The sequence below is a fragment of the Aspergillus pseudodeflectus genome, assembly GCF_044049435.1.
Source record: "Aspergillus pseudodeflectus strain CBS 756.74 chromosome Unknown BJX68scaffold_24, whole genome shotgun sequence".
In the NCBI taxonomy this organism is placed as follows: Eukaryota; Fungi; Ascomycota; class Eurotiomycetes; order Eurotiales; family Aspergillaceae; genus Aspergillus; species Aspergillus pseudodeflectus.
In genome coordinates, this window is record NW_027263800.1 from 452,657 (window position 1) to 473,478 (window position 20,822).

The 20,822-nt window shown below is 52.2% G+C and overlaps 9 protein-coding genes across 9 annotated transcripts; 3 read left to right on the plus strand and 6 right to left on the minus strand.

Annotated features, from left to right (window-relative positions):
• Nucleotides 1-41: 41 nt before the first annotated feature.
• Nucleotides 42-2,579, plus strand: BJX68DRAFT_238242 (putative CorA family metal ion transporter). Its single transcript, XM_071040318.1, has 5 exons — nucleotides 42-1,972; nucleotides 2,019-2,092; nucleotides 2,141-2,196; nucleotides 2,247-2,300; nucleotides 2,348-2,579. The coding sequence occupies exons 1-5, from the start codon at nucleotides 343-345 to the stop codon at nucleotides 2,445-2,447; spliced, it is 1,914 nt and encodes a 637-aa protein (XP_070898628.1). The 5' UTR covers nucleotides 42-342; the 3' UTR covers nucleotides 2,448-2,579.
• BJX68DRAFT_99176 (uncharacterized protein) lies at nucleotides 2,348-4,039 on the minus strand. The gene is made up of 2 exons (XM_071050151.1): nucleotides 3,612-4,039; nucleotides 2,348-3,544 (listed from the first exon to the last, which is right to left on the minus strand). Exons 1-2 carry the CDS (start codon nucleotides 3,767-3,769, stop codon nucleotides 2,554-2,556), a joined length of 1,149 nt encoding a protein of 382 aa, XP_070898629.1. The 5' UTR covers nucleotides 3,770-4,039; the 3' UTR covers nucleotides 2,348-2,553.
• Nucleotides 4,040-4,080: 41 nt separating this feature from the next.
• Nucleotides 4,081-7,910, plus strand: BJX68DRAFT_99181 (SNF2 family N-terminal domain-containing protein). The gene has a single exon (XM_071050152.1). It carries the CDS (start codon nucleotides 4,146-4,148, stop codon nucleotides 7,785-7,787), a length of 3,642 nt encoding a protein of 1,213 aa, XP_070898630.1. The 5' UTR covers nucleotides 4,081-4,145; the 3' UTR covers nucleotides 7,788-7,910.
• A 14-nt stretch (nucleotides 7,911-7,924) lies between these two features.
• On the minus strand, nucleotides 7,925-10,106 carry BJX68DRAFT_99264 (uncharacterized protein). Its single transcript, XM_071050154.1, has 4 exons — nucleotides 9,229-10,106; nucleotides 9,027-9,155; nucleotides 8,335-8,961; nucleotides 7,925-8,272 (listed from the first exon to the last, which is right to left on the minus strand). Exons 1-4 carry the CDS (start codon nucleotides 9,413-9,415, stop codon nucleotides 8,148-8,150), a joined length of 1,068 nt encoding a protein of 355 aa, XP_070898631.1. The 5' UTR covers nucleotides 9,416-10,106; the 3' UTR covers nucleotides 7,925-8,147.
• BJX68DRAFT_99234 (histidine--tRNA ligase) lies at nucleotides 9,687-11,922 on the minus strand. The gene is made up of 5 exons (XM_071050153.1): nucleotides 11,643-11,922; nucleotides 11,548-11,572; nucleotides 11,202-11,469; nucleotides 10,891-11,139; nucleotides 9,687-10,842 (listed from the first exon to the last, which is right to left on the minus strand). The coding sequence occupies exons 1-5, from the start codon at nucleotides 11,875-11,877 to the stop codon at nucleotides 9,958-9,960; spliced, it is 1,662 nt and encodes a 553-aa protein (XP_070898632.1). The 5' UTR covers nucleotides 11,878-11,922; the 3' UTR covers nucleotides 9,687-9,957.
• Nucleotides 11,923-11,938: 16 nt separating this feature from the next.
• On the minus strand, nucleotides 11,939-14,503 carry BJX68DRAFT_238252 (putative GTP binding protein (GTPBP1)). The gene is made up of 3 exons (XM_071040319.1): nucleotides 14,169-14,503; nucleotides 12,580-14,092; nucleotides 11,939-12,533 (listed from the first exon to the last, which is right to left on the minus strand). Exons 1-3 carry the CDS (start codon nucleotides 14,220-14,222, stop codon nucleotides 12,232-12,234), a joined length of 1,869 nt encoding a protein of 622 aa, XP_070898633.1. The 5' UTR covers nucleotides 14,223-14,503; the 3' UTR covers nucleotides 11,939-12,231.
• Nucleotides 14,504-14,507: 4 nt separating this feature from the next.
• On the minus strand, nucleotides 14,508-15,501 carry BJX68DRAFT_238257 (U4/U6-U5 snRNP complex subunit LSM3). The gene is made up of 4 exons (XM_071040320.1): nucleotides 15,334-15,501; nucleotides 15,158-15,250; nucleotides 15,054-15,090; nucleotides 14,508-15,000 (listed from the first exon to the last, which is right to left on the minus strand). Exons 1-4 carry the CDS (start codon nucleotides 15,457-15,459, stop codon nucleotides 14,966-14,968), a joined length of 291 nt encoding a protein of 96 aa, XP_070898634.1. The 5' UTR covers nucleotides 15,460-15,501; the 3' UTR covers nucleotides 14,508-14,965.
• Nucleotides 15,502-15,801: 300 nt separating this feature from the next.
• On the plus strand, nucleotides 15,802-17,958 carry BJX68DRAFT_267440 (uncharacterized protein; the record flags this gene model as incomplete). The annotated part of the gene is made up of 1 exon (XM_071045816.1): nucleotides 15,802-17,958. The coding sequence occupies one exon, from the start codon at nucleotides 15,802-15,804 to the stop codon at nucleotides 17,956-17,958; it is 2,157 nt and encodes a 718-aa protein (XP_070898635.1).
• Nucleotides 17,959-18,180: 222 nt separating this feature from the next.
• On the minus strand, nucleotides 18,181-19,566 carry BJX68DRAFT_99320 (PIG-L family deacetylase). The gene is made up of 2 exons (XM_071050155.1): nucleotides 19,049-19,566; nucleotides 18,181-18,974 (listed from the first exon to the last, which is right to left on the minus strand). Exons 1-2 carry the CDS (start codon nucleotides 19,284-19,286, stop codon nucleotides 18,292-18,294), a joined length of 921 nt encoding a protein of 306 aa, XP_070898636.1. The 5' UTR covers nucleotides 19,287-19,566; the 3' UTR covers nucleotides 18,181-18,291.
• Nucleotides 19,567-20,822: the final 1,256 nt, after the last annotated feature.

Genomic DNA, 20,822 nt, shown 5'->3' on the forward strand with positions numbered 1-20,822 from the left:
ATTTGAGAAGCGCCAAGAACGAGTCAGCCGCCGTCAAAGAGAGCTTACCCAAAACATGACGCTTCTTTGTCTCAAATATAGGTTTCTCACGAAAGAATATTGTCTTTCTTGAATACGTCTTTGAACTTCAGCCCGCTGCGTCGCTCAATAATCTTCCTCGCTAAGTTTCCGATTGTTATATGCCGGGTTCCGCGCAGAGCCCACTCTCCTGAAACGTCATTCTCGACATGCAGCATCTGGGATGAAGGGCGTTTTTCAGCCCAAGAACTCGAATAATCGTTAGCCACCGTCGCAAAACTTGAACAAAGGGTTGAGCCCTCTGGCCAGACTTGCTAGGACAAGATGGAGTCTATCCAAACCTATGACCATGCGACTTTCGCAGATACCCCGTCTCCACGGTCTCAAGCCGTGCCAGATATTGAGGCGCATCCCCGTTCACCCCACCGGGCGGTCTCTCCGAACGCCTGGGAACCCACCTCCCCAGACACAGTGACTGTCCCAGGGCGAGCAAACTCACAAGAGACGGTCAGGCACCGTGCGCGTCGCGCAAATACTGCGCGGTCGTACCGTCCGGATACCGTCACCCATGATCCGAACTGGCAACCTGGAACAGAACCTGGTATTGACCCTACCAGACCTCTTCCAGCTTACAATGCAGAATGGTTGGCCTCAATCTCAACGAACCTGCATCGACGATGTGAAATCACAGTAATAGACTTTTCTCAGAATGAGATGCGACAGTACGCCCTCGACAATGACACTATCGAGCAGTTCTTGGCAAGGGAGCGGGAGCCGTGGGTTCAATGCAGGTGGATCAATGTCAATGGCCTTAGCTGGGATGTCATTCGAGTATTGGGTAATCAGAAGGGTCTGCACAGACTTGCTATTGAGGATCTGATTAACGCAACCAACCGTACGAAGGTGGATTGGTACTCTGATCATGCATATATCGTTCTTACGCTGCAGAAGCTGATCAACCTGAGAGAAGACGATAGCGACTCAGACGAAGAGGATGAGGACGACGCTGCCTCGTGGAGGCCTGAGAGAACAGATTCGACCGCGAGTTCGAAATCTATGTCTGTAAGGAGGCAGACCAAGCGAAGAGTCATTTTAGCCGCTTTGAAGGACCTCTTCCGGCGAAGAACACAAAAAGATGAAAGCAAAAATAGGAATACTGATGGAGCTGGGCCTGGGCCTGGCATGCACGGATCTCACTCGAAAACGCCGAAATTCGATAGGATTGCCGATGTTGTTGGTACGGCGCGCAGTATTCAGCGTTACCGAGGCGGACCGAACGAAGATCGGATTACTTTCTTAGAGCAGCATGCTGTCCTAGCGGCCAAGGGACTGGCTGTCACTCTCGAACAGGTTTCGATCTTTCTTCACGCTGACAACACCGTGACATCCTTCTTCGAAGCAAGTGCAGAGGACATTGAGGCTCCAATAGCGAGGCGTCTTAGCCAGCCAGAGACAATGCTGCGCCAGTCATGCGATGCCAGCATGCTCGTCCAGGCTATTCTGGACGCCATCATTGACCTGGCGATACCGGTGACTACGGCTTATCAAGACGCAATTGGCGATCTAGAACTCGACGTCTTGACAAGCCCGGAAATCGACCAGTCCAAGAGCTTATATATCTTGACCTCTGAGATCGCCATACTTCGCGGCGTCATGCAACCTATCGCGACAATCATTAATGCTCTCCGTGACCATCGTTCTGAGCCAATGAGCACACCTGGCCTAGGAGCTCTGAAAGCGCCGGGGTTTACAACACCCTCCTCCGGCGCACAACCACAGATCGAAGTTTCTACACCGAATCTCATGAGCATTGGCGGCACAAGTGTATCGATAAGCACAATGTGCCATACGTACTTGGGCGATGCCCTGGATCATTGTTTGACCATCATCGAAGGCTACGATCAGATGCGACGGGCAGCAGACAATATGATTGACCTGATCTTCAATACCATTGGTGAGTATCTTGCGGTTTGTTGATGTGGGTTATTGACGGTTTATAGGTGCCTATCAAAACGAGAGTATGAAGCAATTGACAGTTGTCACCTGCTTGTATCTTCCTCTGACATTCTTAACGGTTGGTTCTGTTGCGTATACAAAAATAATTATCAACTAACTGCAATAGGGTTATTTTGGGATGAACTTTGAGAGGTTCTCCGGTGTTCAAGAGAATAGTGATGCGTAAGTGCAGAACCAGCCTGAAACATACAACCCATTGCTGAACTATATAGGTATTTTTGGATGATTGCGCCACCATTTGTTTTGGCGACAATAGCTATTCTGATGTGAGACAACCCCCCTGTCTTACTAGATTCAAGCTAACCCATTGCAGGCGAGATAAGATCCAGCGCTGGCTGGCCCTGAAGGCTCAGAGGTATCTCATCCATAGCTCGAGACGAGAACGAAGGCGGAAATGGACGAAGCGGGACTAGCCTTCTCGTCAGACGGCTTGTTTATGGGTAGACTGTGAAATGGGCATAGACCAGGTGTTCATTGTATACAGTTATGTTGTACATTCTACTCGCTCAATGTATATAGTTAGAGAGACTTCCGATTAAACGCCATATAAGCCTTCCACGGAAGCTTCCAGTCAGACCGCAGCAACTCCGGCCTGAATATATCGAAATCCACACTCTCCAACCGGTCCAACCACAACCGCGTCGCGACAGCAGGCAGAAAGACTCCAAAGGCCCGGTTGACCTCTTCCAATGGCGACTGGTGCTCCCTCGCAGCATACTGATGCTCCTCTTCCTCCTCATGCTCAAATTCATGGCCAACATCCTTGCCAGCCCGCAGATTGCTCAACATCTGCTGCACCGTAATCAAATGGTCACTCGCCCTCGTCGCAACCGCAAACACTGCATCGCGTAACCCTGGCGCCTCTGCGCCCTGCCTGAAAATCTCTTCCTCCTTCACCCCAGCCGTCGCCATAACATCCAACGGCAACATAACAGCCCCCTGCCTCGCCCCACCCCCAACCTGCGTCCCCGACGGATCACTAACAGGAGCCTGCCTGCCCGCCCCCGGAAACGCCACAATTGGTAGCCCCCTCAACACAGCCGCAATCCCCGCGGCTTTCCCGACATGCGACGCAACATGGTCCGCCGTGACACTCGCCATCGGCAACGCCGCAAGCGTCAAATACAGCAGCGTGCTGTACGTATTCTCTGCGTAGCTTTCGAGCGCTTCAAGTGTGGGGTAGGGGTCATTTGTGAGAGTTGCCTCGCGCGCGGAGATCATGCGCGTGAGCCAGATCTTGCTCAGGCGAGCGGAACCGCCCGTGCGGGCGTCGAGGTCGGACATTGCGTGTGCGAGGAGGATTGCGATTGGTTCCTTGGGCGGTGACCCTGATGCCGTGCGGTTGATGGCGTCGCGCCAGAATTGTAGGCGCATCAGGCCGATTGTGTGGCTGGTTGTGGTGTCGGGGAGGAGGGAGAGGGTGCTGTTTAGGGCGCGCAGGGCGATGTAGCTGCTTCGGGCTTGGGCGGGGATGAATGTGCTTAGTGTGTAGGAGGGGCGGTCATATTTTCTAATAGTGCAAAAGGAGGGTTAGTATGAGTTTCTTGGATGGAGGTGAAGGAGGGCGTTGGTCGTACGCTAGAAGGTCAAGACAGTATTTCTGTGCGGATGCGACTTCTGCTTCTGAGGAGCCGGTTATGGGTCGCGAGGAAGAGGCATGGCGTTTGAGGAGGTAGATGTGTCGAATCTGTCTGTTTGAGCGGCATGGCCGGCTTATCTCTTTCATTAACGACATTCTGCTGCTTTGATGCTGTTGGCAGCTCGGATGGAGGTCGGGAAGGTAGAGCTTTCCGGAGCAGAGAATTTAGATCAATCGCGGGAGAAAAGAAAATTAAAAGAGCTCTTTATAGATGGGACATAAAGAAGACCAGCGGACTTTTAACCAAAGACCAGCTTGATATCAGGAACACGTATCGTTGAGCGAAGTTCGTCCCAAGATTCGAAGCTCCTCTGGACTTTTCTTCGACGAATGACGTCGGCCCGAAATTAATCAATTTTCGCGTCCTTTGGATTCGGCGCGTCTCCCGATCTTCAATTTCCGTCGATCAAATGTCGGGCAGTCTCGCCCGCCAACTCTCCCTCCCCCAACCACGACACGGACATTGTCCACCATGGACTACGACCCTGTTCATGAACGACCATTCAAGAAACGCCGCTTCTTTGTCGAGGACCCGAGCGATGCCACCCCGGCCACGACTGACCCTACCGCCCCAACATCGAGTTTCGACGCGTCTTCTTCGCGGGTGGACGGGAATAATGGCGTGAATGGTTCTCATCTGGTCTACGACCAGGTAGTAGGAAATGGAGGACAAAGCGAACAACCAAACCCTGCCGTTCCCGTTGTCGACCATAATGTTCAACTGCCAGAACAGATTGAGATGGATGGATTCGACACGGCGACGTTTATCAGTATAATAGGCGAAAAGCTCTCCCCGGAAACGCTGCTCAAGATACGAAATGTCTCCAGTGGGAATCTGGAACGAGCAATAAATATCTACTTCGATGGCTCGTGGAAGACTTCCGGGGGTGTCCAGGCACCGCGGGCAAACCAGACAACGTTGACGGCTCGTGAGAGAGCCCCTCCAATTTCCACGCCAAAGCCACCAAATACCGTCCCGGAACCTGTTTCGTTACCTGAGATAGCTAGGCCCGTTGATGGAGGGCCTCCCCGTCCCCTGGCCCAGCCTTCACGCAGATATATCGGTGCATTCGGGGTTAGCGCATGGGCGACGAGAAGCGGCGTCGGCTTGGTCAAACACGGTGATACTGTCAACATCGAGCGTGCACGGTCTCAACCATTATCGACTCGCGGTCGAGGCGGCAAAATAAGAGTAAATAACAAAGGCGATGTTCTGACCCGTTTCACCAATACTGCCGGCCAGGAAATCGGGAGACTGCCGCGCGAATCGGCGGAGTGGGTATCTACACTCCTCGATCAAAAGGTCTGCGAGCTCCGGGGTGTCTGTGTCTTCGCACCGGATAGACTCAGGGTGAATGATACGATATACCTGCAACTCTGGTGCTACCTTCGCATCGAGGCGTTTCAGCCGAGGATCTTGTCTCTATCAGCGGATGACAACAGGGCCACCACAATCTTTGAAGACCAGGAAAGCGCCGAAGAGAAGCAGCTGCGTCTTCGCCAGGTTGCTCTGGTCAAGCTATTCGATGAGATTGGCCTCTCGCCGTTGTCGCAGGATGACGCAACTAAAAAGCAAAAGAAAGAAGGACTGCTCCGTGCAGCCGAAATGGCTGACGAAGATGCCAAAAAGAGCAAGTCCGGGAATGACTCCGAAGAAGAGGAACCTGCAGAGTTAGAGGAAGATCAACTTGATGCCCTATATAAGAAAGCACAATCCTTCGACTTCAACATGCCGGAAGCCCAGCCACCGTCGACTTTCGCTCTAGATCTCCGCAAGTACCAGAAGCAGGCTCTTCATTGGATGCTTGCAAAAGAGAAGGACAAGAAATCCGGCCGGGAGGTCTCCATGCACCCTCTCTGGGAGCAATATACTTGGCCGCTAAAAGACGTCGACGACAGAGACCTACCAATTGTTGAAGGGATAGAACATTTTTACGTCAACCCTTATTCTGGAGAGCTTAGCCTTGACTTCCCTGCGCAGGAACAACACTGCCTTGGCGGTATACTGGCCGATGAGATGGGACTGGGAAAGACAATCGAGATGCTTAGCTTGGTTCATTCTCACAGGAATGTACCTCCAAGCCAGGATTCGAACCATACATCACCCGGTAATCTTATGAGACCTTCCGGGGTGGTGCCAGCGCCGTATACAACTCTTGTTGTTGCGCCAACGTCGCTACTTGCACAATGGGAGAGCGAGGCTTTGAAAGCCTCCCTTCCCGGATCAATGAGAGTGCTAATGTATTACGGAAATGAAAAGGCCGTGGACCTACGAGAGCTGTGCTCTTCTAACAACTCGAAAGCGCCTAATGTGATTGTAACAAGTTACGGGACTGTTCTTGCGGAGCATCGTCAACATCTAACAGCACTGGCGTCGGGGGCCTGGACACAACGAAACTTGTTTTCCGTGGACTTTTTCCGTGTCATTCTCGATGAAGCACACATCATTAAGAACCGTAGGTCCAAGACTGCAAGAGCTTGCTACGAGCTGCAGGCGACACACCGATGGGTCCTTACGGGTACACCCATTGTCAACCGTCTCGAAGACTTGTTTAGCTTGGTGAGGTTCCTCAAGGTTGAGCCATGGAACAACTTTTCCTACTGGAAGACGTTCATCACCACGCCCTTCGAATCGAAGGAGTTTGTCCGTGCTCTCAGCGTTGTGCAGACTGTCCTCGAGCCTCTCGTCCTGCGACGCACAAAGACCATGAAGACGCCCGAGGGAGAGCCACTCGTACCCTTACCCCCGCGGATAGTCCAGATTGCTGAGGTCGAGCTCTCGGATCAGGAACGCGATATCTACAACCACATCTTCACCCGGGCGAAACAGACGTTTAACAACGGTGTCGAGAACGGCACAATCCTCAAGTCCTACTCGACAATCTTCGCACAACTTCTGCGCCTCCGCCAAACATGCTGCCACCCAATACTGACACGCAACAAGGCCATCGTCGCCGACGAGGAAGACGCCGCGGCGGCCGCAGACCAGAGCAATGAGCTATTCAAGGACGACATGGACCTGCAAGAACTGATAGATCGCTTCACCGAGGCTACAGAGAATCAATCGGGGGAGTCTAATGAAAACCAAGACCCCCTAAAGAAGTTCACCGCGCACGCCCTCCGTCAGATCCAGACCGAATCCAGTGGTGAGTGTCCCATCTGCTCAGAGGAACCAATGATCGACCCCGCCGTGACAAGCTGCTGGCACAGCGCCTGCAAAAAGTGTCTTGAAGACTACATCCGCCACCAAACAGACAAGAACGTCCAGCCCCGCTGCTTCTCCTGCCGCTCCCCGCTCAGCGCACAGGATATCTTCGAAGTTATTCGCCACAGCAACAGCTCCCCTCCTATTTCATCACAACCACCACAATCCTCAAACCTAGACGACGAAGGCGATGACCTCTATAGTAGCTCCCAGCCACCCCCACGCATCTCCCTTCGCCGCATAAATCCCCTCTCACCCTCAGCACATACCTCCGCCAAAATCCACGCCCTCCTAACACACCTCGCGCGCATTCCTAGCGGCTCAAAATCCGTCGTTTTCTCCCAATTCACCTCGTTCCTCGACCTCATTTCGCCCCAGCTCACAAAAGCGGGTATACACCACGTCCGCCTCGACGGCACAATGCCACAAAAAGCCCGCGCAGAGGTCCTCGCTCAATTCAACCGAACCGAGACATTCACCCAGGAGGAACTCGATGAGGCGGAATCGATCACTCCACTTACATCCAGCACGCTCGTTCCTTCATCCTCAAAAAGCCTTCACCTCTCCAAACCACCTACCGAAACCGCACCAACCCCAACAGTCCTTCTCATCTCGCTCCGCGCCGGCGGCGTCGGACTCAACCTCACGAGCGCGAACAACGTCTTCATGATGGACCCCTGGTGGTCGTTTGCAATCGAAGCACAGGCCATCGACCGCGTGCACCGAATGGGGCAGACGCGGGATGTGAATGTTGTCCGGTTTATCGTGAAGGAGTCGATTGAGGGCAGAATGTTGAAGGTTCAGGAGCGGAAGATGGGTATCGCGGGGAGTTTGGGCATGGGTGGGGATGGCGGCGAGGAGGGGAAGAGGAAGGAGAGGCTTGAGGAGTTGAAGTTGTTGTTTGAGTAAACATTTTATTTTTCATCCAGAAGGGAACAGAGTGGGAAAGGAGGCATTGTAGTATATAGGGTTGGAGTTCGGGGTGTTATAGTTCTGTGCGTGGGTTATCTATACACCATTCGACGATTCTACCTGATGTAAGGCATGCATATCCATTTATGCTCAAATTCATTCAAATTAACATTCATTAGTATACAAGAGCACGAATTATTACCCGCTGCATATAATACATAATCATCATAACTCAGCCCAGAAGAATACAATCCGAACCGAAGCGAAGCGTTCTGATATCATTCCCGAAATGCAATTCCAACCAGGGAAGCGGCAGGGAAAACGAACAAGAAGCCGAAAAGCTAGTAACTTCACAGCTTAGTGGTGGCGAGGGTGTACGATGTTATGAAGTCTCTCCTTCATGGACTTGTGGTGATGCTCTTCACCCTTGGAGGTGTCCTTGGTGTCCTTGCCGTGGTTCTTGTCGTTGGAGCTTCCGCTCTCTGTGTATAGTTAGTACCGAAGCCCAGTATGCAGATATATCATCAAAGGTGAAATAACTTACCAGCCTTGGTAGTCTTCGGCTGTCCGGGCTGACCACTCTGTTCATCCTGCTTCTGAATACGCTCCTCCTCCTTCTCCTCTTCTTCCCAGCGGTCACGGGGAGCAGAGACGCTAGGGCCGCGGAGAGCCTCCTTACTAACCTTCTGTTTGTGTTCCGCGGCGTCAACGATGTTCGCGCTGGACTCGCCCTCGTCTTCCTTCTTGGAGGTGGAGGTGTCCTGGGTACGCTGTTCGGAGGGGCGCGAGGGCAGATCGGAGGGCGAGCCGCCTAGGCTGGTGTTGGTGTGAGCGTTTGTGGTTTGGTCGGTCGATGAAGGCTGGCCGAGAGGCACACCACCGGCGCCGGCACCGAGAGCACCGGTTGTGGGTGCGGCATTGGAGGGGGTGTAGGGGGTCTTTTGAGGGGCGTTGACGGGTTCGGGATGGGTGATTGAAGGGTTCTTGGTGCCGAGGGGAGAGGTTGCGAGGGAGGCGCGGTCGGTTGAGGGCTTGACGTCTGTGGGTCCGGAGTCTTTGGCTGTGACGCCTGTAGTGTCCTTGGGGGATGGGGCGAGGCCTGGGGTGATGGAGGAGAGGGGCTCTGTGACGACGGCGGTGTTTTCCTTCGAGCGAGGGGCGCCTGGTTGTTCTGAGAATGTTAGTTCTTATCATTCTTTTGATGTCGGAGGTGATTTTGGTATATGGAGGGCTTACCATCCCTGTTGCCTGCATCGTACGGGTCAGTCACGGTTCCCCTGCCCTGGACACCAGAGACGGGTTCGTCACTGTGACGGGCCGCAACGATGGACTCGGTCTTCTGGCTCAGTGTGGTAGTTGGTTGTTCTGTAGTGAGGCAATACATGTTAGCTTTACCACTCAATTAGAATTGTAATGGTCGTGGATATGATGTGCTCACCATCCTTGTTTCCAGCATCGTAAGGGTCAGCAGCTGTGCCCTTGCCCTGGACACCAGAGAGAGGCTCCTCGCCGTGTCGCGCGGCAACAATCTGCTCAGTCCTCTGGCTCTGAGGCTGCTGTTCGCCCCAAATCGCATTGGAAGCAGCAGTGGATGCGTTCTGCACAGCGTGGGTGAGAGTCTCCATTATTGTTAGGTTGAGAGGTGTTCAGTGTAGTGTGGTGGGGTGAAGCGTAAGTAAAGTGTGTCGCCAAGTGTTAAAACGTGTGGATCAATTGATCAGCTTCAGCTGGGAAAGATTCCGATGTGTTGATTGCAATTTATTGTAGTATTGTAGATAGCCACTTTTCTTGGGGCCAAGGGCTTGGTACCCCAGGGCGGTTATATAGAGGCATGATGGGACGAGTGGGAGCGAGCAACGCGGCCTCGACGTCAGTGATGGAATAAACCGAAACAAGATTGAGACGTCATCATCGTGGGCCGTGGAAGCGATGATGCTTGATTCATGGGTCTGGCTGTTGTTGTCCCTCACTGTTGATGAAGTATGACGTCAGGTCACGTGGGGCACGGGAGCAAACAAAGACTGGGAAGAGGGGAAAGGAGAAAGGATGAGTTCATGGTATGACGATTGGATATCTAGTCTATTTCTTTTGCCCTATCAGGATAGCCAGCTGCCCTGTGTTCCTCCCATCCCTGTCTGCGGAGTCACCCCCGTTGATGTAAGGCTGCCTAGCGAAGTGGTAAGGCTGTCTTGTTTAGCTTCTTCTTGATCTCCTCGACGAGATCATCCCTTGACACAAGGTACCCCTCTTTTTCGGGGTGGCCTTCCGGCAGTCCGAGCTCCTTTAGCTTGACTTTGCCGGCTGCTAATTCGTCCTCCCCGAGAATCACTGCGAGTGGCACCTTACCGGCTTCGGCCAGCTTGAATTGCTGGGGCAGTCTCGGCTTGACCGAGGGAGCAAACTCGGTCTTGATGCCTGCGTTCCAGAGCTGGTTGGCTACCGACATACGTTCAGCGAGCAGGCCGTTGAATCCCTTTCCACCGAATGCCATGACGAAGACGTCGACTTCGCTGGGGCGAACGGTGGAGTTGCCTTCTTCAGCCTCCCTCTCATTCCGTTGCTTCATAATTGTGAAGATGCGATCCACACCGAATGAGATACCGACACAAGGAATTTGACGCTTCTTGGCGAACATGTTGACCAAGTCATCATAGCGCCCACCTGCAGCGATACTGCCGACTCCGACGTTGGGATCGTCGGACTTGTTCGACTTGGACTTCTTCTTATCCTGAGACTGGGCGAATCCCTCGGGGGTAGAGAGGGGTGTAACGACTTCGTAGATGAGACCTGTGTAGTAATCCAGACCACGGGCAAGGGAAAGATCAAAGGAAACCTTGTCTAGTACCTCATATGCCTCGAGATAGTTGAAGAGGAGCTCCATATCCGCGATACCCTTCTGAATGTGCTCGTTGGCGGAGAGCAGCTCGTCGGCCTTGATGGTCTCCAGAATCTCACGGCCACCGCTGAGCTTCACGTATTCTCCAACTTTATCAGCGACCTCAGACTCGAGTCCCTTTTCTTCCATTTCGAGCTTGACTTGGTCCCAAGGGAGCTAAACACATTAGCTCAGTTCTCACACATTGGAAAAGCCCAAAAATACCTTATCAAGCTTGTCCACCGCAGAACTTATTGATCGAATCTTATCCTCAGGGACGCCGCATGCCGCGAACAATCCATCCAGGATCTTCCGGTGGTTGAGCTTAATCGTAATATAGTCACGCATTTTCAGCGCCTCAAACACCTCCACCACTATCCGCAGGACCTCCGCATCGGGAATCATCGCATCGTAGGTACCGGCAATATCGAAATCGCATTGGTAGAACTCTCGCATCCGGCCCTTGGCAACGGCCTATGACATATTCATATCAGTCCCGCATGCATGGCATGGCAAAGACAGGGAGGGGTACGCACCGGCTGATCTCGTCGGTACACCTTGGCAATGTGAAAACGCTTAATGTGCTGGACGGTTGTGTTCATAGCCAGCCACCGGGCAAACGGGACCGTCAGGTCATATCGAAGGGCACAGTCCTCTCCGCCCTGGTCGGCGAGGTCATAGATAAGACGAGAGTCCTCGCCGTATTTGCCGGCGAGGATTTCCTTGAGTTCAAAGACTGGGGTATCGAGCTGAGTTCCGCCGTGGCGCTTAAAGACTTCGGTGATGGCGCTGAAGATCTGTTCACTGCACGCAAAGTGTAAGTGGGCGGAGGGGCAAGCGATAATGTAGTAAGGCACGGTTTCGCAAAGCGGGGGTGTTTACCGGAGGATCATATCAGTGCCCATCCCTAGATAGGAAGAAAAACGTATCAGTTAAGTGGTCATGCCGTATGGTGTTGTGCTGGCTGGTCAACGTACAGTCCCTCGTGCCCTTCGGCGTCTTGAGCTGGAAGCTCAATTTATTTGACTTCCCCTCTTTCGCCGCCATGTCTATTGATTCGTCGGGTGGGAATTGGGAAGTGAAGGAGCGAGAGGGGTGGTAAAGAACGCTGGTGGCCCGGAATTCCCAAGAAGCGCGTATAGGGGTTCTCCGAAGGGCGCACGGGAGGGGATCGCAAAATGCCTTGACTGAAGAGGCCCAGAAAAACCGCATGAATAACGATGGCCACGAAAATGGGGGGCACTACTGGACAAATGCACGGGAAAAAGTTTTTTCTCTTTCCAGAATGAGTCAGGAGTGGCTGTTTGCGCCACATAGCGGGGGTATCAGCCACGCCCCGCTTCCATGTTGTATGTAGGACGGAGTATACAGAAGACTCGTATGACTCGAACTAGAGAAATGACTCAAATTGAGTTTCTTTGATTGAGCCAAAGCACTCTTGGAACTAAGAAAGAATATAACGAAGACAGCAAATATAGGAAACGCATGATTCCAGACCCTGTAACGCTGTGCTTGGGAAACCAACTAAGCCGTAAAAACGTAAGAGATCTAGAGAAGGTAGTGAGTTCAACCCGTTTCTTTCCGCTCAAATTCTTTCTTCATTTCGGGGTTCAATGGGTTGCTCGGATCGTATCCAACACTCTTGACAATGCCCAAGCCCTTGGTCTTGCCCTCCCGGAAAAGTACTCGATCGCCAGGAGCGAGGAACTCAGGGCGTTGCATGAATCGGAAAGCAACAAGAGCACGATCGCCCGTTCTTATGTAGGGGCGATCAATGTCTATGACGGAGCATGTTTGGCTCACTGCCCCGACGTGAAGCATCGCTTGATACCTAGGTTTAATGGTTGTCGCGTGGGACAGGATAAGAACTAGATAAGTTAGTAAGGATCTATAAAAAAAGACATAGGATCATACCCTCTGCGACAAACTCCTTGAAGACCTTTGGAGGCTGTTCAAGCTTCTTAAGAACAACCATGCCTTTGCGAACTTCTTTCCGACGCACTCGCTTTAGCGCAAACGAGCCAGATTGTCCAGCGAAGCAGGCATTCACTTGAATACGCTTGCGCTCAATGGACTTGATAGTCGTCGTTGTGAACTGGCCAAGGGAGTCAGGCCCAACCAGGACTGTGTCACCTGCATGTATCACCCCGGACTTGGCCACACCCGAGACGACTGTACCGACATGAGGCACGGAGAACGTGTCATTGACCAAGAACTCGAATGGTGCATCGGGGTTGTACTGGCCGCGATAGGGAAGAATATTCAAGAACGTGCGAACCAACTCGAGATTGTCACCAGTGACGTTGGAAACCTGGAAGATGGGGCATATCCGCTGAGAGACAAACTGCGCCGCAGTGTTGATGGTCTCTTCCATATTCTTGACGAATATAGGTATCTTGCGCGCTCCAGGCGACTTGAGAATCTTGGTCAGCTGGGAAATTGTCTCCTGCAAGATCTGTGGAGGGCAGATGTCTATCTTGGTGATGATTACCATCACCGGCACGTTCAAAGCAAGAGCTATACCCAGATGCTCTTTGCTCATGCCGATGAGCCCATTATTGGCTGCAACCATCAGGAGGCAGTAGTTGGGGCTGCTGCTAAGCATTCCAAAGACTGTCGTTCGCAGGTAACGCTCGTGGCCGGCTAGATCGGAGAAGGAAATAACCTTAGCGGACCGTTTACCGATTTCCTCCCAGGATAGTTTGCGGCCCTGAGAGCTGCTCACGACTTCACCTTGACCATCAAAGCCCATGATTTCCATACCGACGGAGCTCGTTCGTCCGCTCTCAATTTCGTGTTTATGGCGGAACAGATTCACTCGAGCCTTTCCACGACCATCATCCAGGCCCCCTTTCACGAGAACACCAAGCATGGTACTTTTTCCCGCATCGACATTTCCCACGACGGCGACACGAATCTCAGCCATTTCCTCCACCGTCTCAGCAGGCTGTCGAACCAGGACCTTACCCCACGCACCCTTTACTCGATCATTCGGGACGCGCGACTCGTCGGGGCCTCCGACATTGTAGGTAAGCAGAATACGGCAATGCGCCGCGAGGGTGTCTGCCGTATCACGGAGCCGCTGGAGCGCCTTGTTCCACTCGTCGAGAGAGAGGGACATGGACTCTCCACCATCCTCCAGACCAAGGTCAAAGACAGTCTCTCCATGACCTTCATCAATCCGATTTTGCAGGATTTCCGCCAGAACCTTTGTATTCTCTTCGACTTTGTCCTCGGGACTAAGCAGGAGGTCCTTCAACTTCACGGTTTTCGGGTCATCGGAGAGACCCAGCTGGTCAAGGATGTCCAATTCCGCATGATCCTCATGGGCAGCGGATTTGTCGCTTGTGCCATTTTCGGGAGGCACCTGGTGGGCGGAGCGGCGCGACTGCTGCTTGTCTGCGTATTCAGCAAACTCGCTGAGCGCCTGGCGCCAATACAGTGGTTAGCGGAAGGGCGGGGATAGGATGAATGAGGGGCAACGGAGAAGGAGTGCGACTCACGACCTCGCCTCTTCGTCGGTCCTCGGGGGTTGATTTCGCGCCAGGCGTTCTCATTATCCGCGCTGGTCTTCCTGGGACGTTGGTAGGATCTGGTAGAGATAACAGACGAGGTACGGAGTAATGGTGATTCACTAAGAGCGTTGATGGTGCTAAACTAAGACGGTCGGATAGGAAAGTCGCCTGTGGCGCGTTCAGACACGTATTCGTACGATCATTCTCCACTGACAGGAGTGTGACTGTCTATAATTTGAGTAAAGATATGATGGAAGTGATTTGGATGCAGTTGTAGAGCTAATAGTGACGGGGTAGAAGGATAAATAGGGAGCAGGATGAGGAGGGTCGGGAAAGCTTTATCGATAGCAACCGAGTCATTGCGTATTTGAGTCATACCCGTCTGGCTCCAGGCGCTGTCACAACGCACCACTTTCACGCTCCTGAAACGTGAGTCAAAAGAGGCTGTGCAGTTACAATCGGTCCAGCTTGACATTCTATTCATTACGCTCTATGGATTAAGTCCCCTGGGACGAAACCTCTGCTAGTTGATTCGGCGGTCGTCTCGGACAAAGCCTCTGGAGGTCCCCGAGTCCGATTTGGTCAAGAACGCGACATGAAAACAAATGAGTCTAGAGGCGCCGGCGATCGCGTCCGGCGGCCCGTCGCCTTGCGTGGTCATCACGATTCGTGGTCCCATGATCATTGCTCGTGGAAATCGGAGTCATCTTGCAGCAAAGCAAGCCCCGCATAGCCAGCGCTTGTTCCAGGCATATCATATCCCTTCATATCTAACTTCCAGTCGGTCACGCTTGGGGGGAAATCAGAACAACCGAGTCGCCTTCGTCGCTGTGTTAGCCAATGAACCTGACTTTCTGTATTATGACGGCGCACCTCGAACAAAGAGCATTTCCTCTTGTTTTTTGATCGTCTAAAAAGGTAAAGAGTAAAGACTGATTAGCGGTAGCTATGTTTGTTGTGGAATCAAGAGGTCGTACTCGGATGGTCTCCTGGTCGTTCTCGTCATCCTCCACCACGTAAATTGTCTCCTCAACGTCGCCCAGCACCAGGTTGCAGTGACTATCGTAAGCCTAGAGAGTAAAGAAGACATTGATTAGTGACTTATCGTCTTTCTGTAGCAGCTTCAAGAGCTTAGCTGCAAGGGGAGACCCACGTGAAGACGGCCCTTGAGCTCGCGATCACCTCGTAGCTTGACAAAAACAATCTCGTCGAGGGAGAGGCGGACAAGGTCTAAAGGTTCGGAGACAGACGCGGAACCGGCATCCTCAGTATCGGCCATTGCGAAGCAGAGCGTGGAATGGAATGGATGTCAATGACGAGGCGACTGGTGAGGGACTGAGGGAGCGAGGCCAGAGCAAAAAAGGATCCTCCGCCAAGACCGTTAGCGCAAACCCCCTCAGTTTCCCCAGACTCTCAGAGGCAGAGTAACACTGTGACATTATTGAAGGACAAAGCGCTGCCAATTGATATTTCTCCGCGTGCAGTCCAGTCGCCATTAATACCGTATAATAAGCAGCATGGATGCCCGGCTCCCCCTCTTCTTTCTCCTCACCATGTCTCCTTCTGTTTCCTCTCTTTCCCTCCCCCCCAGCGTTCTGCTGTCTTTAGCAAGCAATTCTCGATGCGGGTCATTGTACGTCGATGCGAGGGTGTTACCTCTCACCTTCTCAGCCCCTCGTGTCTCCCTGTCAGCAATACTCGCTTCCATCAGCTGCATCCGGTCGCTGGTTCTACGCGCCGTTTCGCGCGATGGATTACAACGAAAGGTTCGCTTGCTGGCAGCAAGCCTGCAGCTATCGAAAGCCCTCGAGTCCGTCGCCAGGAATTCCACAGCGACCCCGCGCGGACTGCTACTCTCAAACAAGAGTTTCATTCTATTCTAGCGGCTGCTCAGCCCGATCTGGTCATGGAGGCCTTCTTAAATCCTGACTATCATGAAATAGTCGCCCAGCTACCACAGGGCGTCTTTGTCGAGGCCTTTCGCCTGCTTTCCCCTTCGTATTTTATTGAGCCCTACAAAGAGCTTCACGAACTATTGTCTCCCAGGGTGGCCAGAACCAAGCGATGCACAGCGATTCAGGTTATCTACGACGAGTTTGCCACAAATCTTTCTACCATCATACGAATGCGACAGTTGGCAGGTCACCCAACAAGCCTTGCCGAGTACACCCACCTTCTTGATTGCGCCCAATCTATTGGTGATGGGCTGATGGCAGAATATATATGGCATTCCATGTCCAAAGCCAGCGTTTCCCCGGATCTCACGTGTTACAACCACTATATGGAATCTAAGATCTGGAATGGATGCCACGCTGGTCTAGAGCAATACCGTATGCGGATGACGTCCTGGGCCTATTACAGACGTAGGGATGCTAGTAATGAGGGCTGGAACAACTATGGAACCGGACCCCGAAGCTTGAAAAGGGAAATACGTCTCATTTGTGAAAGGATGCTAGAGGTAGGGCTTGAGCCTGATGAGAGGACGATGATAAACGTCTTTCTAGCAGTTTCTCGAACGGGGTGGACCCCGGGCATGTGGAAGTTCTTGTACGACGTCTGGAATGTCGACGTCCGTGAACTGGAGAATGGAGACCGCAAGCCCATCGTCCCAATCCATCCTTCGTCACCAGTGTACCCGACGAGTCGTCTCCTGTGGGCCGTAACTCACGCATTTGGCACGAGCAATGATATTCCTGGTGCCCTGAGGGTTCTTGACCAGGTTTCGAACTCTTACGGCATTGAGATTCCAGAGTCAGTTTGGATCGAACTGCTCAAGAGATCGTATATCTTGTCGGTTCGCCGACACGGTCGCATTGGAAGAACACTGCGGTTCGGCACAGTCTCCTACGGTTTCATCAGATCAATCTACGAGACAATCACTAAGGGCCCGTTCAAAACCAAACCCACGTTCGACATGCATTGGTTTTTCGCCAAATCGGCTTGGAATATGGGTAATCTTCAAAATTTAAAGACCCACATGATGCTAGCATACGAGATGCTTGAAGAAACAAGACGAAAGAGGAAGCATGCAAGGGAGGTGGTCGAATCTTATCTGCCACCACTCGAGTCCAGCGACGCGCGGATAAATCCTGATATTCTACGCTCGCGAGGTTTTGCTGAAGCCGTCCGCGCCTACGACATAATTCGACTGCGCTGTGTTCAGCAAACAACCATAATAGAAAGGTTGGCTCGATTGTGCCATCGACCGCGCCATCACAAAACGGAAAATCCCTGGTATTGGGCACGCGTCGTGGCCCCGCGAATTCTCGAGGAATGGAGAGACTTCCTCCCAGAGTACTTTACTTATGAGACCCCAGCTGGCACAGTCAAAATACGCGGAAATACATTGTTTGGCCGGCATTCACGACTCGCCTCTCACGACAAGGTTCAAGTCCGCCGACCTATAGAGGCCATAGCTCCTACACCTGGCTCGGATACTGTCGACGATGATTTCATCTGGGCTAAATACCGAGATCGCATGTCTACTGAGGAGCAAAATCACTCGCTGCTCAAACTCCTTATCCAGCCGGTTCGCCTCTCTGACGACATCCATCCTTCAGAGATGGAACTCGAAGAGGAATACGAACAAATGGAACTCAGCCAAGAGGTGATTTTTGAAGATGAGTCTGAGGTGAAGCCCACATATAGAGAGCCCTGTGATGACGAGGAGTTCAAAAACCTAGTTTCGAAGGCTGAACTAGAAGCGCGTGAGAGGAAGGAGATTTGGTTCGAACATGCATTTGGGTATATCAACCGCCCAGAACTCGCCTACGAATGATTGTCCTCCCATTCTTTCTTGCCACAACCAGGGCTACGGTTCTCCACACGTCTTGTTAATGTGACAATTGTATGTTTGATGCTGCTTGATGATACCCATCGCGTGACCGTGTTATGCAACTAGCGATCTTAGCGATGAATTTGTTAGAGTTAGATCTCAGTCTCGTTGTTTGTGTCGAATTATGGATGTCCAGTATTTTTTGATATCGTGTACCACTACTCCGTGAATCTGTAGTATTGACCCTTTCATATCTGAAGTTAACGCTGCCTCTATGTATACCTACCAATCTATATGTTATACATCCCCATATTGCCCATTCAACACTTCAAGATATCACCCCTCCCTCCGCAAATCATTAACAGCCATATACCTGCCAATCGAAATCCACCCCCACCGAAACCACACCATCTGGCTCTGATGTGCCTTGACCATGGCCGCCTGCGCCGTCATCCACTCCCCCACCGAGCTAACATACAGCAACCGCGCAGGAAACCCATCCTTCCCGGCCCCAGCTCCAGCCCTCTTCCCTTTGGATGTCGAAAACAACCCCTCAAACACCCCCGACACCATCGTCACCGGCGCATCCAGGATCCCCATGTACTTCCGCAGCAGATTCGTGGTTGTAAGCGTGTAGAGGGCGACGGGCGACGCGTACCCGGGGTGTGCCTTTGTGAGGTTATGCAGGAAGTGGAGAGCGCCGTGGTAGAGGGAGCGGTGGTTCGGGTGGTTGCTTACTCCCGAGGCGTCGAAGGTGAGGAGGATATCGATTGTTGCGGAGGGGCCAGTAGTGCTGCTTGCTTTGTTTCGCTTCGTGCTGGTGGTGTTGGTCTTGGAGTCCGGTGCGAAGGTCGAGGCTAGGAGCGCCGCGACGTCGCTCCTCGCCCACTCTGTTGTGATGCTGTCGCGGAACCGGTCTTCGTCGAGGACAAGCACGTCGGAGGGCGCGCGGATCCCAAGGCGTAGTGCGGACTTTGTAAGTTCGTTTTTGCGGATGTGGCCGAGGCCGTCGGCGTCACCTGTGTTATCCAATTGACCATATTAGCTTCGTCGCTTTGGTTCACAGCCCGAAGAAGGATGCCAAAGGGCGTACCGCTACTAAGACACAGAATCTTAACATGATTCCCAAGCTCTGGCTTTGTAAGCGCAAGGAGCGTTGGCGCGAAAAACATCGCCTCGTCGTCCGGGTGCGCAATAAGGAGACATATTCGCTTGTTGGAGATTCGCGGGAATGCGCGGGCGAACGGCGACGTCGTGGTGGAGGAGAGGGTCCAGAAGAGGAAGACGGCTGCGATTGCGAAGCCGACTGAGATGAGGGTTTGCGGGTTCATGTCGGTTCGGGTCGGATCCAGCTTGTTAGGATGTTGTTGCTTTCTGCTTTTCTGCAGCGGAAAAGGAGGTGACGTTGGTGATGCGCGCCAGAGTGGATCGTGGGATGGATTAGCGTTGCTCGGGATCGTGGGTCATTGCGGGGAGAAGGAACCGGCTTGTTTGGCCAATTATCGTGGTCGAAGCTTGATTTTGAAGATCGCGATGGCGATAAAGTTATGGTGTGGAAATGGACTTCCGTGATAGGATTTTTGTGCTGGCGAGCTGAGAATAGATTGGAGTTGCGATGGCTTGAAGCTATTCGCAGCCTCTCAGTCTCCGGAGCTATAAACCACGTGACATTTCCGATATATATTCCTCAAAACATTAAAGATTCAGCAATGTCGTGTTCTCAACACTCTGAACCAATTTTTCTCTAAATTGAGCCTACGCAAGCCTTGTCAACCAATCTACCGTCTATTGCTCATCATATCTATCAATTGACTTTAAGTCACGAGAACAGCTTTCTACTTTACTCTTCACGCCTGCACCTCATCCATATGGCACCGTGATGACTCTCCTAAAATGGGCCAGAAACGCGTTCAAAAGACCTCCATTGGCCCCATTCAAGTTTACTAACTCCAACTTCAAAACTATTAGCGCGTCCGAGATCCTCGAAGAAGAGCGCTTTGAATTATTCAGAAAGGGACACTATTATCCAGTAAACATTGGCGATGTCGATAGCTCCAAGTACCAGGTCATTGGTAAGTTGGGATTTGGCGTTACCCCTACAGCGTGGCCTGCTCGTGATCTTGAGTAAGTGATGCTGGCTCTACATGTTTAACGATCACCTAAAGTTAAAGGCCACCAATATGTGACATTGAAAGCCTATACACGTGACGAAGATTATCACGAAGAGTTCAAGATCTACAGGCAACTGAGTCAGCGGAAATCATGGCATCGTGGCTCCTGGCATGTGAGAACAGCACTTGACACGTTCACCATTTCTCGTCAGGCGGCGACCACCAGTGTCTTGTCCAGAAACTGATGTGGGAAAGCTTCAGCGAATCAAAGTACAGAAACCCAACTCATCGTTCTATCGAAGGTCTCTCCAAGGCCGGTCTCAAGTAGGTGTTTGTTGCATTGGACTATCTTCACACTGAGTGCAAGCTGGTGCATACAGGTAAGATGAGGATGACTTGTGTACTCATTTCCATCCTCTAGACATTAAGGGCGACAACGTTCTCCAAGAGATTGCAAATAAAGCAAACTTGAAAGCCTTACCAAAGCAGAGCTGGAGTACCCTTTGGCCCGGAAATTCATTGATGGCGCGCCAGTATATGCATCTCGACAGTTTGACGTACCCGAATCTTTTGGCCGCGCAATCTTGAGCGATTTCGGTTCTGCTGTACGAGGCGACGAGAAACAAAAGCACAACACGCAGCCGAACGTTTATAGATCACCAGAAGTGATGTTGAAAGCGGATTGGAGTTACCCAATTGACATGTGGAGTGTCGGCGTTATGGTATGCTTGTTTGCTCTTATTACCAAGCTTTTGA